This window comes from Caretta caretta, chromosome 4, assembly GCF_965140235.1.
Source record: "Caretta caretta isolate rCarCar2 chromosome 4, rCarCar1.hap1, whole genome shotgun sequence".
Lineage (NCBI taxonomy): Eukaryota > Metazoa > Chordata > Testudines > Cheloniidae > Caretta > Caretta caretta.
In genome coordinates, this window is record NC_134209.1 from 46,737,421 (window position 1) to 46,752,951 (window position 15,531).

Sequence of the window (15,531 nt, forward strand, 5' to 3'; positions counted from 1 at the left end):
TTCAATTCCTGCAGGACAGTCAATGGATGAATATTTTAAAGCACAGCTGTAACTTCCACAATCTTGGAGAATATAAGGGCTTCTTTTTTGATGCTCACAAGGGGCTTAAAGGTGACCTTGATCCAGCCTCGTTCCTGTGTCACTTGTGAATATCCATTGCATGCATTGGTGCTCACAAATCCAACAGCAGATTTTGTGAGCTATCTCATTGTAAACCTGTATGTCTCAGACTGCAGTAATATAGTATGTTAAGTTGTCTGCCAGTCATGTTCAATCTTTTCCCTACAAATCTAAGTGTCTGCATAATTAACCCTGTATGAATCCATGGTCTTGGTTCTGTATTTATTTTAACATGGATATAGAGCAGCTGTTCCCAAACTCGTTCTGCCTCTTGTGCAGGGAAAGCCCCTAGTGGGCTGGCCAGTTTGTTTACCTGCCGTGTCCGCCGGTTTGGCCGATCGCAGCTCCCAGTGGCCGCAGTTCGCTGCTTCAGGCCAATGGGAGCTGCTGGAAGCAGCGCGGGCCGAGGGACATACTGGCCGCTGCTTCCGGCAGCTCCCATTGGCCTGGAGCAGTGAACCGTGGCCAGTGGGAGCCGCGATCGGCTGAACCTGCGGACGCGGCAGGTAGACAAACCGGCCGGCCCGCCAGGGGCTTTCCCTGCACAAGCAGAGGAACAAGTTTGAGAACCACTGATTTAGAGAAAGATTTCTAAAATGTTAACATTTCAGCAGTTTGGATGTATCACAACAAAGATATGACCTCTATGCTCTGTTATAATCCTCTAAAAAGATTAGGGCTTAGTTCACCAATCTGAATTTTTGCTCTGTAAGTCTGAACAAATATTTTCACAAAACCATATTCAATGTTGAATCACATGTGCCGCATGGCTAGAACCCTTAGACATTATTTATCAGGAAGACACTCAAAGGAAAAGATGACATCTTTTAGCTGCATTTGGGCATGGGGTTTTTATACAAATAATAGCTGAAGGCGGAGTAGTGTACAATGTCCACAACAAGATGACAAGCTCTCAAAAAACAATAGTGAACATTTTCCATAAATAAAATGGGTAAACAAAGCATTTGCACAGTGACATAAAAACTCGTGATTTTTTTCTGAACTAAGGATTTAACAAAGCAGTTACTTCATGCAATGTATTAAGGCTTGGCATGATTCGATTTTTTTCAGCAAATGTTGGTAAAAATCGATTTCACTGTATTTGTCACAAACTGACAAATTTCCATCAATCATAATCAAAATGTACACCCAGGCAAAGTAAGAAAAATGCTGCTTGAGAACTTTAGGGCTTGATTTGTGTGTGCTGTTGACAATTTGTGTTTCTATGGTTATAAAGTTTTAACTTTTTGAATCTCCGTGTCTACTAGCATTACATAGTTATTGCCTGGTCCTCCATAACTTCCCACAACAGTGGAAAATTTTAATAGATAAAAATTGAAAAAAAAATGCTTAAAACCCATAACTTTCTACAACTGTGGAAAATTTAAATTGATTAAAAACAAAAAGCATAAAATAAACATTGATATCTGTCAAAATTATTTAAAACATTGAATTCTGCCAACACTACATATATTATTTATATTTTCTTTGGTCTATTATAAATTATTTACGTGTTACTTTGTTAGTGCAAATATGTTTTCTCCAGCATGGGTGACCGGGATACCCAGGATGTTTTTTGTTTGTTTTTTAAAATGATCTCACCTTCCATTGTAACATTTGTAGTCACAGAGTTCAGTCCAGTACTTCAATGCAGAACTGTCACTATTGTTTTATGCAGACAGGAGGGATTTTCCAAAATCAGAGATGACAGATCTCTCATACCACCAAAAAAGCTTGTAAAAAAAAAATCCATTCAATGCTCACTGAGTTTAAATGAGCTGTGCTCTTTATTCCCAAACTGTATCCTCCTAAATATCAAATCTATGTAAGTATCAGTGGTTTCATCTAAAGTACTATGCCTCTGACATAAATAAAGGGCAGATCCCTGGAGATAAATCTTCCAAAATGACCTTATAGCTAGTTAATCAATGTATCACAACAAATGTATGGCCCTTTTATTTTCTCCATTGTACATTGCTCTGATCTATGTATAAATATTGATGCCAGTGTAAAGGTACAAGAACTTGTAGATCAATAAGAAACACTCCTTCAGGTATATTGATTACCATTTGCTAGAGACTGATGGATTTTTTTTTTTGGGTAAATTACACTTCCATCTGTAAGTCTGTTAAAACTTTATCCCATAACTATGTGTGGTAACGGAATATCAGATCCTGCCATAGTAAGACCTAAAGAGAAGATATATATTTAATTCAGAATCAGTACTAAAACAAAAGCAATTGTTTTACATGCCATGTAACTCACCCATCTTGGGGATGGTGCATCAGTGCCACTTTACTTTTATCAAACTCTTCCAAGTCCGAGTCCTCATTTAAGAGCACATATTTCTCATGCTTGCCTACCTCCATTATTTTAATTAATTTGTAAAACCTCAAACTAAAACCTGTGAAAATCTCTGCTGCTTTATTCTATCCCTGCTTATAAACATACCGCTGTAAAGTCTCCTAGCTTTTACCTCCCACTGTAAAGTTCAGTAACAACTTCAGGGCAAAGGACTTCTCTGTGTGAGTTTTCTGAATCTGAAAGGGGATCTTGCTTTGTAACTCCAGGAATTCTTGGGTTGCTTCCAGTTGTCTTCTGCTAGCTCCTCCTCTCACTTTCACAACAAGTTGCAGTCTCAGAATACAGAGATGAGATTAGGTTAGTTTGCAAGAAGTGGGGGAAAGTAAAAAGAGGCAAGAGTGAGGAGAGAGAGGAAAAAACACTTTCTTTGTCTTTTTTTTTTAAACTTTCCCTTTTTTCAACTAGAAAAGTGAGAAAAGGTTTTATTTTAAAAATGAGAGAAACTAACATTTCTCTTATTTTAATTTTTCATCCCCCTTTCAGTGGGAAAAGATAGTTATAGAAAGAGGGAAGGGAACAAATAAAAAATACCCAAAATATTTTAAACTAACAGTTTAATTTTGAACTTTGTTTTCAATCACATACCTGACAATTTTTTAATGAAATAAAATGAATATATTAAAAAGGAAAAAAAAACTTTAAGGAAAAAAAAATCCAAACCCTCTATTCCTAGTGCTGCCCTGGGTTAACCTGCCTCTGCCCTGCCTCTGATTACCACAAAATATGGGTGAAATACTGACCCTGTGGAAGTCATGGGAGTTTTGCTATTGACTTCAATGGAAGGAGGATTTCAACCTCTGTTCTTAAAGCACCACCTACCCTTTATTTTCTGTTATTTTTCAGAAAATATCTTTTGCCCTCATTCTACCAACCTCATTGGAGTTGAGTGACAACTACTCACAGGGAAAGGTATTACCCAGCAAGGGTTAGGATGACAGATTATCTCTTAAAGAAAGCAAGCACAAAGGGCCTAAAGAACATGAGCAAGTTCATAAGAAGACATCTACAGAATAAACCTCATCGTCTAAATTCATGCCAATTATGCACTGTATTTGCCAGTGAAGAGTCATGTATCAGCACTTGGAGAATACCCTAGTCTATTTGCAGAAAGCCAACTGAACATAATATTCCCAAAAATCTATTTTGCAGTTCCAAGGGATCTGTTAGAGACTGTCTTACTGAATAAATAGGCTAGCCAGTCCAACGTACCTTTGCGTATGGATGTGATGTTTTGATTTTTGGTTTATTTTACAGGATGGCCTACTTACCAAAAAATGTTGTTAGGAGCAAAAAATCAAAATGTTTTTGAAAAAACTCATCAGCTTAATTTCTCACCACATTGTTAATTATTTGTATGACTATAGTGCCTAGCAAGCCCAACCAAGACTGAGTCCCCATTGTGCTCAGTACAGTACAAATACACAGTCCTCATCTTATTGCGCTTGCACGATGAGTTGACAAGGCAGACTACTTAAATTGCAAGATCTTGGGGGCGGAGGTTGTCTATTTGTTCTGTGTTTGTACAGGGGCTAGCACAATAGGCTCCTGGCCCATGACGGGGACTCTCGGGAGTTACAGCAATACAAAAGAATAATAATCAGCATTAGAGGGGAAACAGCAGCACGGATTGTTGAGACACACAGCAGGTCAAATGCAAAGCCAGGAATTGAATCTTTGTGTCCCCATTCCTAGTCTAGTGCCCTAAACACTGTACAACACTGCCTCTCAGCAAAAAGTTCCAGATGGAAACGCTAGATGGAGCTACATTGATTTACGCCAGTTTCAGATTTCTGCCAGAGCAGAAAACATACTTACACAGAAAACTTAATGTGTCTCTGGTAAACTAGTAAAATTCACAGTATCATCCTGGTGAGAAGAGATTTCTGAGTAAACCTGTGGTCCCAGGATTTTTAGCTAGGGTGAGTTACATGAATAAAATGAGAACGTATAGTACATACAGTACTTTTCAAACATGTTGCAGCAATTTTCTTAAATTTCAGTTTATAGCACTGTGTTCCCAACTGAATTACCTTCGGGAGCTCAGCTTAGCGTGGCTTTCAATCTGTGAAGAACAACAGCAGCAGCAAAAGCTGCATTCACCCTTAAACACATAGAAGCAAAGTCTTAACCAGTCCAGGGGTCCAATTGTTGTCAACCTGGATAGAACTCACTCCATTTCTGCAAGGGTGGTGATGGCTCTAATGTTAAAGGGATTTCAACATTATAATTTACAAAAATGATGGGCTAGATTATGGTCCACCTAATGCCCTACCAACAGGATATACATGGCACTCTCTTCCACCTTGGAAGGCAGGTGAATAATAGGCAGATGGGAGCAGGGAATGGACATGCCTTGGCCATACCCCATCCCTACCACCAATGTGCTGGCTAACACAGATGCATTAGGGAAGTTATTTGTGTCAGGTACAGTGATGGAGAACAGAGGTCATCAGAAAGCAGATTCTAACTCAGAAGCACAGTGTGGTTCCTGCTCTAATCCTGGGGCACCACAACTATACCCCACCCTGTATTTGGCGCACAGCCACAATTTAGCCTTGTGCTAATTTCTTCCTTGAGCTAGTTGTGCTTGGTGCGATGCCTCCCGTTTGGAGAAATTACAGTTCATCTGAGATCACCAGTTAAATTTAGTGGGTTCCAACCCAGAATGTTTCCATTGATGGGTTTATTGGGTAGGTGTCTAGAAAAAATTACATTGACTTGAGCATTACATGCTGCTTCAAGAGACTATTGGCTCCAGGGAGATTGCAGATATCATGAGGGTGTGTCTCATCAAGGGGTGATATCGGAGCGTTTGTGGCAAAACATCAGGAGAGGGAAAATGACCTCAGCTAACAAAATGAGAATAGCACTTCCATAGCTTTTAACCAGACGCTAGCAATAATATGTTCCTACGATGCTATAATGATAAAACTGCTTACTAATTTTGCAGTATTTTAACATCTGATGAAATTATTTCATTTCATTTGTACCATACATTGAAAAATTGTAAACAGCATTACTAGGAGTGAGGAAATTTGCATATAAATGAATAAAGAATCGATAATAAAGATAAAAGCCCTCTGCTAGTTTAGTCTGTGCTCTTGGATTAAAATAATAATAATAATATACTATAATAAACTCCTAATGTCCAGATTTTAAATGCTGGACATCACCAAAGGTAAATGAGCGTACCACAGGTGTAAAAAAATTGATGGTCTTATCTGTTAAATGGATGGACTGCTGTTAGAGTCAACAAATACTCTTTAAAATAGGTTTGTATCAGTTCTGCCGAATCAGCGCCAAAAAAATCTTTCATCTACTCAAAAATGGAGACAATATGCAATATCTTCCCCCAGAAGTTAATCTGTCATATTTCCTTGAGTTTATGTGCTATGCCAGCTGGATAAAAACCTCACCAACATATGCTATGTGTAAGTCATATGTATAGAACATGTGATTCACTCCACACAGTAAGTCATATTAATTTAAAATAGTACATTTTTCTGTATTCATACATTTTGTTTTTAATATTAATTATTTTTCACCCACCTAACAAAAGTGTTTTCATCTCCAAATTACACTAGTTACTATCACTTTGATTGAAATTAGTGGTTGTTCACATTAGGCATGAGCCAGATCATGCTCATGTCCAGTTATCCATGGACAGAGGGGACCCTATCCATGATGATCTCCCCATCCCATGTAGAAGACCGGTCAAGATGCTTTGAAGCATCATCCCCTCTTTGCAGACCCCCAAAGAGGGCATCCACTGGGGTTGGTATCTACGCAGGAGGAGAGGGCAGGGAGTACACAGCCCTGGGTTGGGTGGCGCATAGGAATAATCATATAATAATTATGATTATTATAATCATAATAATCTCCAATGCCTTGTGAAAATTTCCTAGAAACGTTTATGCAGCCCCAGGCTATAATAATAGTCATTCGAAACCATAAGACTAAATACTAACTACTTGTTGTTTGTTGTTAACCATCAGTTTATTTTTGTACTATTAAAAAGCTTGATAAAAGGTGGTTGTCATTGTTTGTTTTTAAAGAAATGGTACCTGTTCCATCCCACAGAAGAAGAAGGCTGAATCAGCATAAATAATGAGGCTATTGGACTGTGACAGTGAGCAATGAGCTGGGTCACAGGCATTTGACAATCAGCTCAATCAATGTACACTGATTCCAATTAATCACAGTCTACCAGGACAAGGAGCTCAGTGTTTAAATAACAGTGGGGCAATACTTTGTTGATGGTATAAATTATGCAGTCCAATTTCAGGAAGGCTCCCTAACTGCAGGAAAGACAGTCTATCAAAATGCCATTATGCTGTGCGTATAACTGTGCCATTACTGCTAATGTTTGTGCAGGTCATTGCAGATTCAGTTTCATGATGAATTTAATGATAAAATCCTGAAGAATTACTGTTGATTGCTCTTCACATATTCATCTCAGCCATTCCCCTCACAAGCTCCCATAGACAGATACACACCAATTGTGTTGTTAATCACTGTCCCAGCCTCCATGGCAACAAATTTGAGAGGTCACTTGGAAATATGCAGGTGAAGAGAGGAGAAAAAAAAGGGAGGAATAACACTGGGCCAGATCCTGTCTATGCACGCCTGCCGGAGACTAAGGAGCTGTTTATTCCCCTGAGTGGGCTACCGGCATTGTGGTAGGTAACAGCACAGAGACACAGAGAGAGACTATTCACCCCCTCCAGGCTGTTACTCCCATCGCATGCAGGTAGGTGGGCAGGGACAAGGAGTGGATGGAGCCTTGACTCTGCCCCTCAGATTCATCAGTCAGTGGCGCTGAACCATTGCAGAAGGGCTGGTGCCTCTTACTTCCACCTTGGAAGAAAGAGAAAAAATGGATGGGAATATTCTCTTCCAGTTCCACAGCTGGGGCAGTGTAAAGATGTGCTGCCCCTGACTTGGTGTCCAGTCAGCCCAATGTTCTTATATTATAAAGTTTATTTACAGTCTCATTTAGTAAATTGGTTAGAATAAAGCTAACCAACCTGTAGTCATTCTTATGCCTTAAAAAAAAAAAAAAAAAAAATTGCAGCATGTCAGATTGAAGTGGGAGTATCCACTTGAAGTGTCTAACAAATTCTGTGACACTAAGAGTCTTTGATTTCTGCATTTAATTACCGGTATGTCTCGATAGGATTATTCTAATCCAATTTCTCCTTGTTGCTTGTACTCAGTTTTTGGTACTTGTCTAGCACTTAATTAAAATGCTGCTGCTAGGCTGGTGGTGAAATTAAGGATGATACACAAGAGAGTTTTGCATCTGGAAGAATCTTATTTTTAACCTTAAAACTCTGCACCTTGAGGACTATTTGTGGGGGAACTTCTATTCTGATATTGTGAAATCTGACTAAAAAAATCCATCCATGTTGCTCAAAGGTGAGATAAGGTTCCCAGGAGAGCTGTCCTAAAAAATGCCCACCTTCTAAAAGGATTTGACACCTGCAGTACTGTACTTCATTTTGACCAGGTTTTGCTCTTTAGAATTGTAATGTGCCTAAGGGCTTAGAAAATATTTGGAAAGTGACACAAAGAGATAAGATCTGCAGGCTGGCACATTGCTCGAGCATAGCATACCCTCTATGACTCAATTATACCTGTTGGGGAAACAGCAGCATTATTACAGTTTTCATTGTGATCCCACTAAGTGAGGCCTGTCACTTCATATGACCCTTATAACTAGGACTGTGATTTATTTCTTTCCAGAGATTTTCAGCAGGAAATTAGGAGCACCGGGGTGTTAGATAGCTCAGTAAATTGGTAATGGGATCCTGAGCCTTTCACCTCAAGGTCAGCATTTTTTATACAGCTCAGGTAACTGACTCGTTAACATCTTGTAACCCTTCTGCCAGGTGTTGGCATCAAAAAAGGGTGCATTTAATTTTCAGGGGTTTTCCTTGAAAAAAAGTTACTACTACCAGCTTGACAGGTTTCAGAGGAACAGCCGTGTTAGTCTGTATTCGCAAAAAGAAAAGGAGTACTTGTGGCACCTTAGAGACTAACCAATTTATTTGAGCATGAGCTTTCGTGAGCTACAGCTCACTTCATCAGATGTATACCGTGGAAACTACCACGGTATACATCTGATGAAGTGAGCTGTAGCTCACGAAAGCTCATGCTCAAATAAATTGGTTAGTCTCTAAGGTGCCACAAGTACTCCTTTTCTTTTTACTACCAGCTTGAGCCCCCATCCGGAAACCTTGGAAACAATATACACTACCCTGGGTGCTGATAGGCAATGCTTCCTCACTTGCAAGCGCTGAATCCAGGATTACAACAAAAGGAACTTTATTTGGGAGGTGCAGGGAGGGGAAAGAAGACAACAGAATGAATTTAGGAGAACTGGCAATTAACAAATTCTGTCCTGCAAGAATCCAGCCGCCAGGGTTTTAACAGTAATTCCAACCTCAATCTTTGGCCATTGTGAGTGGCTGGTGTGTCCTTGATACTTTACTACTTCCCGCTCACAATTAGCTGTCCTGGGCTGGAGAAGTCAGAATTCTAGCAGGTCTGGGCTGCTCAACTGACAAATCCAGCTGAAGTGATTTCAGCTTTAATTGCTGGGTAGGGAGGACTGCACCAGAATCCCTGGATAGGCTGCTGCTTCCTCTGTGGTTTCAGCCCAAGCTGTCTAGCTCTGCCACTGGTCTGTGCCACCTGTCCTCTCAAAGGTGCTGTTGCCACTCGGTGTGATCCATTATCTTGCAGCAGCTGTAGCTGCTGCTTTGCACGGTCTATTGCCACCAAGCTGCCACTACTCTGCACTGCCCACTGTTCAGCAGTCCCAGCTCAGCTCTTGGGGAGGGATCAGTGGTATCTCTGACCCTTAACAAAGTCCTAACCACCAGGGAAACACTCCTAGCAGCAGGCAGGAATGCTTCTCCTTGCTCTCTCTCCCTAAGCTCTGTCCAGGATCCTGGACCCAGCTGTGCCTGAGCAGTCTCATCAGGGTAACCCAAGGCACATTCAATGTCAGTACCTTGTATTTCTCCAAAAGGTCAATTGCATGTTATGGCCTCCGAACTCAAAACGTAACTGAATTTTAACCAAAATGCCTCAAACCATCACAAAACTGAAGCGTAAATGGGACCTGGCCTATTCAGTCAACTGTCCTTGCTCTCCAACCAATGCCAATGGAACCCTGGTTCATCTGCCGTTCTTAAGCAACTCTGGGCTTTGTGCATCCCATTACGCCAATAGGTGACAGAAGTGAACTCCCTGCCTTTTTAAGGGCATGTCTTCACTGCAATTAGAAACCTGTGGATGGCACATGTCAACTGACTTGTGGGGCCCAGGCTAAGCAGCTGTTTAATTGCAGTGTAAATGTTCAGCCTCAGGCTGGAGCCCAGTCTCCAACACTTCCCAGAGCTTGGGCTTCAGTGTGAGTTCAAACATTAGCTGGCATGGCCAGTTACAGGTGTCTAATTTCAGTGTAGACATACACCAATGTTTCAGAATACAGGATTTACAATCTGATAGCTGTCTCTGTGGCCTTTGTCAAGCATGTTGGTGATTTCAGTCCAGTTTTTAGGATATTAGTGTCCTCTCACTCATAAAATCAACAACTACAATAGACACTAATTAGTACTGTTATTCACCGTCCCAGCAGAGGGGCCAGGCATTAAGTGGCTATGGAAATTATCTTCTTGCCATTACAAAAGGTCCCTCCAAGTCAGATTTGAGATACATTGGCAAGATAATATATTCTGACACTACCACTAAGGGAACTGTCCCACAATAAATAGAGGACTTTAGTTCATTGGTTTCTCAGATTGACATCTTTCACAAGCAAAACCTTCACTTACACATTTCAAAAGAAAAGAGCAACAAAGATTTAAAAAGTAGACAGTCAATCAATGAGACCAGCTGATGGTTGGGGAGGAAGTGGCGTAGTTAAGGGATATGCAATGCTCTTCAGTTGGGTTTTCCTAAGTTGTGAGAAGTTGACAAAGTCAAGCACTAATGTTTTCTAGATGGCTCTGTGACTTTATTTTTTTAACCAAAGTTTATTCACACAATCTCTTATCTGCTGATCTGATGACCAAATAAGTGCCCTTCTTTTCTTTTTCTCATGAATGGAAATCTATTTAATATGAATTAGTATAACAGAATCATTTGTGATTGTTGACAACAATGTAAGTATAATTAAAACAACTCGACACTTTTGTATTTAACACACATGACTGAGAGTGAGGAGACAGGAGTTCTAGTCCCAGCTCTGCCACAGACTTGCCTTGGTCAAATGACGGATCGACATTTCAAATTTGTCCAGCTAAGTTTAAACTAGGGCTGACAAGCGTTTAAAAAGATTAATCACAATTAATCGTGCTGTTAATAATAGAATACCATTTATTTAAATATTTTGGATTTTTTCTACATTTTCAAACATATTGATTTAAATTACAACAGAATACAAAGTGTACAGTGGTCAGTTTATATTTATTTTTTATTACAAATATTTGCACTGTAAAAAACAAGAAATACTATTTTTCAATCCCCCCACTGCAAGTACTGTAGTGCAATCTCTTTATCATGAAAGTTGAATTTATAAATGTAGAATTATTTACAAAAAATAACTGCATTCAAAAATAAAACAATGTAAAACTTTAGAGCCTACAAGTCCATTCAGTCCTACTTTTTGTTCAGCCAATTCCTCAGACAAACAAGTTTGTTTACATTTGCAGGAGATAATGCTGCCCTCTTCTTGTTTAGAATGTCACCTGAAAGTGAGAACAGGCATTCACATTGCACTGTTGTAGCCTGAGTCACAAGATATTTATGTGCCAGATCCCCTAAAGGTTCAGATGTCCCTTCATGCTTCAGCCACCATTCTGGAGGGCATGCATCCATGCTGATGATAAGTTCTGCTCGATAACAATTCAAAGAAGTGTGGACCGATGCACGTTCATTTTCATTATCTGAGTCAGATGCCACCAGCAGAAGGTTGATTTTCTTTTGTGGTGGCTTGGGTTCTGTAGTTTCCACATTGGAGTGTTGCTCTTTTAAGACTTCTGAAAGCATGCTCCCCACCTAGTCCCACTCAGATTTTGGAAGGCACTTCAGATTCTTAAACCTTGGGTTGAGTGCCGTAGCTATTTTTAGAAATCTCACACTGGTACCTTCTTTGCGTTTTGCCATATCTGCAGTGAACGTGTTCTTAAAATGAACATCATGTTCTGGGTCCTCATCCGAGACTGCTATAACATGAAATATAGGGCAGAGTCTGGGTAAAATAGAGCGGGAGACATCCAATCCTCCCCCAAATAGTTCAGTCATAAATTTAATTAACGCATTATTTTTTAACGAGCATCATCAGCATGGAAGCATGTCCTCCTGAATGGTGGCTGAAGCATGAAAGGGTTTACAAATGTTTAGCGTATCTGGCACGTAAATACCTTGCAATGCCAGCTACAAAAGTGTGAACGCCTGTTCTCACTATCAGGTGAGATTGTAAATAATAAGCAGGCAGCATTATGTCCTTAAATTTAAATAAACTTGTTTGTCTTTGCTGTTGGCTGGACAAGAAATAGGACTGAGTGGACTTGCAAGCTCTAAGTTTTACATTGTTGGGTTTTTGAGTGCAGTTATGTCACAGAAAAAAATCTACATTTGTTAATTGCACTTTCATCATAAAGAGATTGCACTACAGTACTTGTATGAGGTGAAATGAAAAATACTATTTATTTTGTTTATAATTTTAGAGTGCAAATATTAGTAATCAAAAATAACAATATAAAGTGAGCACTGTTCACTGTGTATTCTGTGTTGTAATTGAAATCAATATATTTGAAAATTGTAGAAAAACAGCCAAAAATATTTAATAAATTTCACTTGGTATTCTATTGCTTAACCGGTGCAATTAAAACTGCAATTAATGACAATTAATTTCTTTAATCACGATTAATTTTTTAAGATAATCACCTGAGTTAACTGCAATTAATTGACAGCCCTAGTTTAAACACCTAGATCCTCCCAAAGAGCATCCTGGTTATCATAAGTTTTGAACACCTACAGGTAGTACATTTGAAAAAAATGAGGCCATTCATTTTTACGTGCCTAATTTTTGGTACCTGTGACTGAAAATATTGTTCCTAATGTTTCTATGCCTCAGTTTTCCCATGTATAAAATACGCAACATAACTCTACACAAATGTGAATGTACTTGATATCTGCAGTTAAACAATGGGAAGCCTTTTTAGGGTATGTCTGAACAGCATTTTGGATCAAGCGGGGCGAGCCTCCCAGTTTGGGTGAACAGACTTGGCCAGCAGGGCTTGTGTTAACACTCTAAGAATAGCTATACAAAATATGCTTTCAAGTTGTGGCTCAGGATCTGAAGCTTCGGGAGAGGGGGAAATGGAGCTAGTCACATTTGACAGACCTTTCTTCCCATCCCCATTAATGACATGTGCCCTGGGAGGTAGAAGGAAGAAATGTTCTCTGAATTCCTCTCATTGTTGCTGGCCCTTGCATGGGTCATAGTCTGAAGTGGTTGAGAAAAACTCCTTGCACAAGTGCAAGAACCAGGGACAATCTGTCACCATATAAAAAGCATATTATCACTGTAAGGAGCTCTCTCCAGTGAAAGAAGGTTACACACGCATTTTACAGTTCTAATGACACAGACTACCTCTATGAATAATTAAATCACCTTCTGCAGAAACCGTATGCCAAATGCACAGCTTATGTAAATCTACTGAGGTCAAAAGGAGTTACATCATGGAAAAATATTTGGCTCCTGGTGCGTAAAAGCAAATTCCATCCTTTCTAGCCTATTTGAAAGTTCCTATCTTACACGTGGCCAATATGGATTACAACACAATTGCTTACACACTAGTTGTCGAGCTACCACGTTTCACAATGAAATGGCATTAAGTGTAGATGACCTTGGTAAAACCATCTCATTTGGATCCATTCTAAATTCATTGTTTGATGTGTTTTTTTTCCCCTTGCTGAGATTCTCAAGTACTATCTAGAGTCTATAGGTTTAAGCTGAAATTATGGTCATAATAAATGAACAAGTAAAGATTTTGTTACCTGACTCGATTTTGCTCCCTGACTCCAAAATTCACTGATTATTGTCTTTGGCATTGTCATCCATTTCAGCTAGTCTAGGAAAACCATGGGTGGTAATTAGTATAAAATCACTGACAAAATTATACAATTCAAGTGTGGTTTTTTAAAATATTTTTTGTATCATTTAGTTGTGCTAAAGTTCCTTTATACCTAGAGTTCTTCAATTAGCATTTTAATTAAAATAATATGTCAGTCATCCAATTAACATGTATTTTCCTATTGGTCTGATGACAGAAAATGCTGCAAGCAAATCATGTAAGTGGGAAAAGTGAATTATTTTTTTATGCTGTATATTCTCAAAGTTTTATCTGTACCTGTTACTTTCAAAATCATGTACTATTAGGGATTGTATCATTAGTTGCGAAATTATTAGCTGCTAATTATTAGCTGTGGTAGTTAGTTTTTAATTCTCGTTAACTGAGTAGATGTTTTGAGGCCTAGAGCCTGCAGTGCTGACAAAGCTGATGGGAGACTTTATCTCTGAGTCACCTTTATGTGAGTAGCCTGTGATTTTCTGCTTCTTTTTTAAGAGCAGAATTCAGTTGTTTGTATCCTGGCTCACCCAGATCAGCCGTAGGAAACACCCACAGTAATACCCACAGTTACTAAAGTGGTGATTTAGGATTGTTAAATCTATTCAAGTGTGGTTGAAAGATTTTTACATTGTAGCTCTCCCTTCTGATCCGCATTTCCTCCATCCCTCAAACCCACAGTTCAGCTTCCTGTAAATATTTTCCTCCACCCCAGCTATATCTGCAGCTTTGCTGTCAATACCAGCCAAGAGGGTTTACAGTTGTTTCCTCCAAAGTGTGTCTGCTTCTTAAAGTGGCCTGAGAATTATGCAGTCTGTAATATCAGTTCTGGATGTTGAAAAGAAAGCTGTATACCCATAATGACTCCAGCTATCCTGCAAATGATTAGAAAATGAAACATCTCTGCAATCAGCTTTGGGTTACCGTCAGCTCTGCTTGTTTTAGAAGCTGACTAGATACTAGAGCATAGAGTGATGGTGGAACTCATCTAGGCAATTCTAAAGATTAGGGATGGATTCATAAAAGTAAGAGCAAAGCAGACTGGAGAAAACAGTTGTTTCATCTTGAATGATAAACCCACAGTAAATGCAGGCTGTCAGAATGCTAAAAAATTCGATAGTCATTACTTCTATTGTCCTCTTCTTATCTCTAATTCTTGAGCCATTACACATTGTGGCCAATTATCTCCCAACAGCAACCCCTGTAATGAAATGCCCTAGTGAAATTCTGCCTGTCCAGTTTCATTTTCAGCAGGCAGTCTAGCTCATTTTAGAAACCCTGGACCCCCAGGATGCTCAGTACTAAAACACCATAAAATACATTTAGCAATATAAAATATTAAAAGCAGCAATCACTTTCCTGTCTCATTGTTATTACAATAATCCCTTTCATAATGGGAGATTATCTATCTTGACTGCCATTAAATTCCCTTTATTGAGGGCTCATAATTCATACTGTCATCAATTTTCTCCCAGTATTGCTTGTAATAATACTAGTTTGAACCCTGCATCAGATATTTTGTAGCACTTTACCAACAATTATTAATTAAGCCTCTCAGAATCCCAGTTTGCTGCCCTCCTACTGTGAGATGATTGGCCTAGATATTTTATATGTGCCCAAACCATCTACTTGAAGCACAGCTGTGTCATGGTCTATCAGCTTGCATTAGAACTGGCAATTGTGGGGACTAACTGTTGCTTAAGAATCTCCCGAGGTATATTGTATCTTCCATTTGTGTTGATACCATATGAAAACCCTCCTGCCATTGGGCCCATCACATTTCATTATGTGTTTTAGTTGGAAAAATACAATAGGGTTTGGAATGACTAAGAGGAGATTCTTGCAAGTAATGTGGCATATTATTAGCTCAGTCATAAATATGGTCCTTATTAATAACAAT

At 39.2% G+C, this 15,531-nt stretch overlaps 1 protein-coding gene across 4 annotated transcripts in view; it reads right to left on the reverse strand.

The window, feature by feature from the left end:
• LOC125635720 (uncharacterized) overlaps positions 1–13,638 on the reverse strand; it is a 63,189-nt gene extending 49,551 nt beyond the window's left edge. For 2 of the 4 annotated variants that reach the window (XM_075127611.1, XM_075127610.1), the window contains exon 1: positions 13,561–13,638. Coding sequence is in view for 2 of the 4 variants with exons in the window: in XM_048847754.2 (XP_048703711.2) it covers positions 2,386–2,489 (104 nt within the window). In the remaining 2 variants the exon portion in view is untranslated. Of the gene's footprint in view, positions 1–2,385; positions 2,674–13,560 lie in introns of those variants that run through there. The other 2 variants (XM_048847754.2, XM_048847753.2) reach the window with 2 other exon arrangements.
• Positions 13,639–15,531: the final 1,893 nt, after the last annotated feature.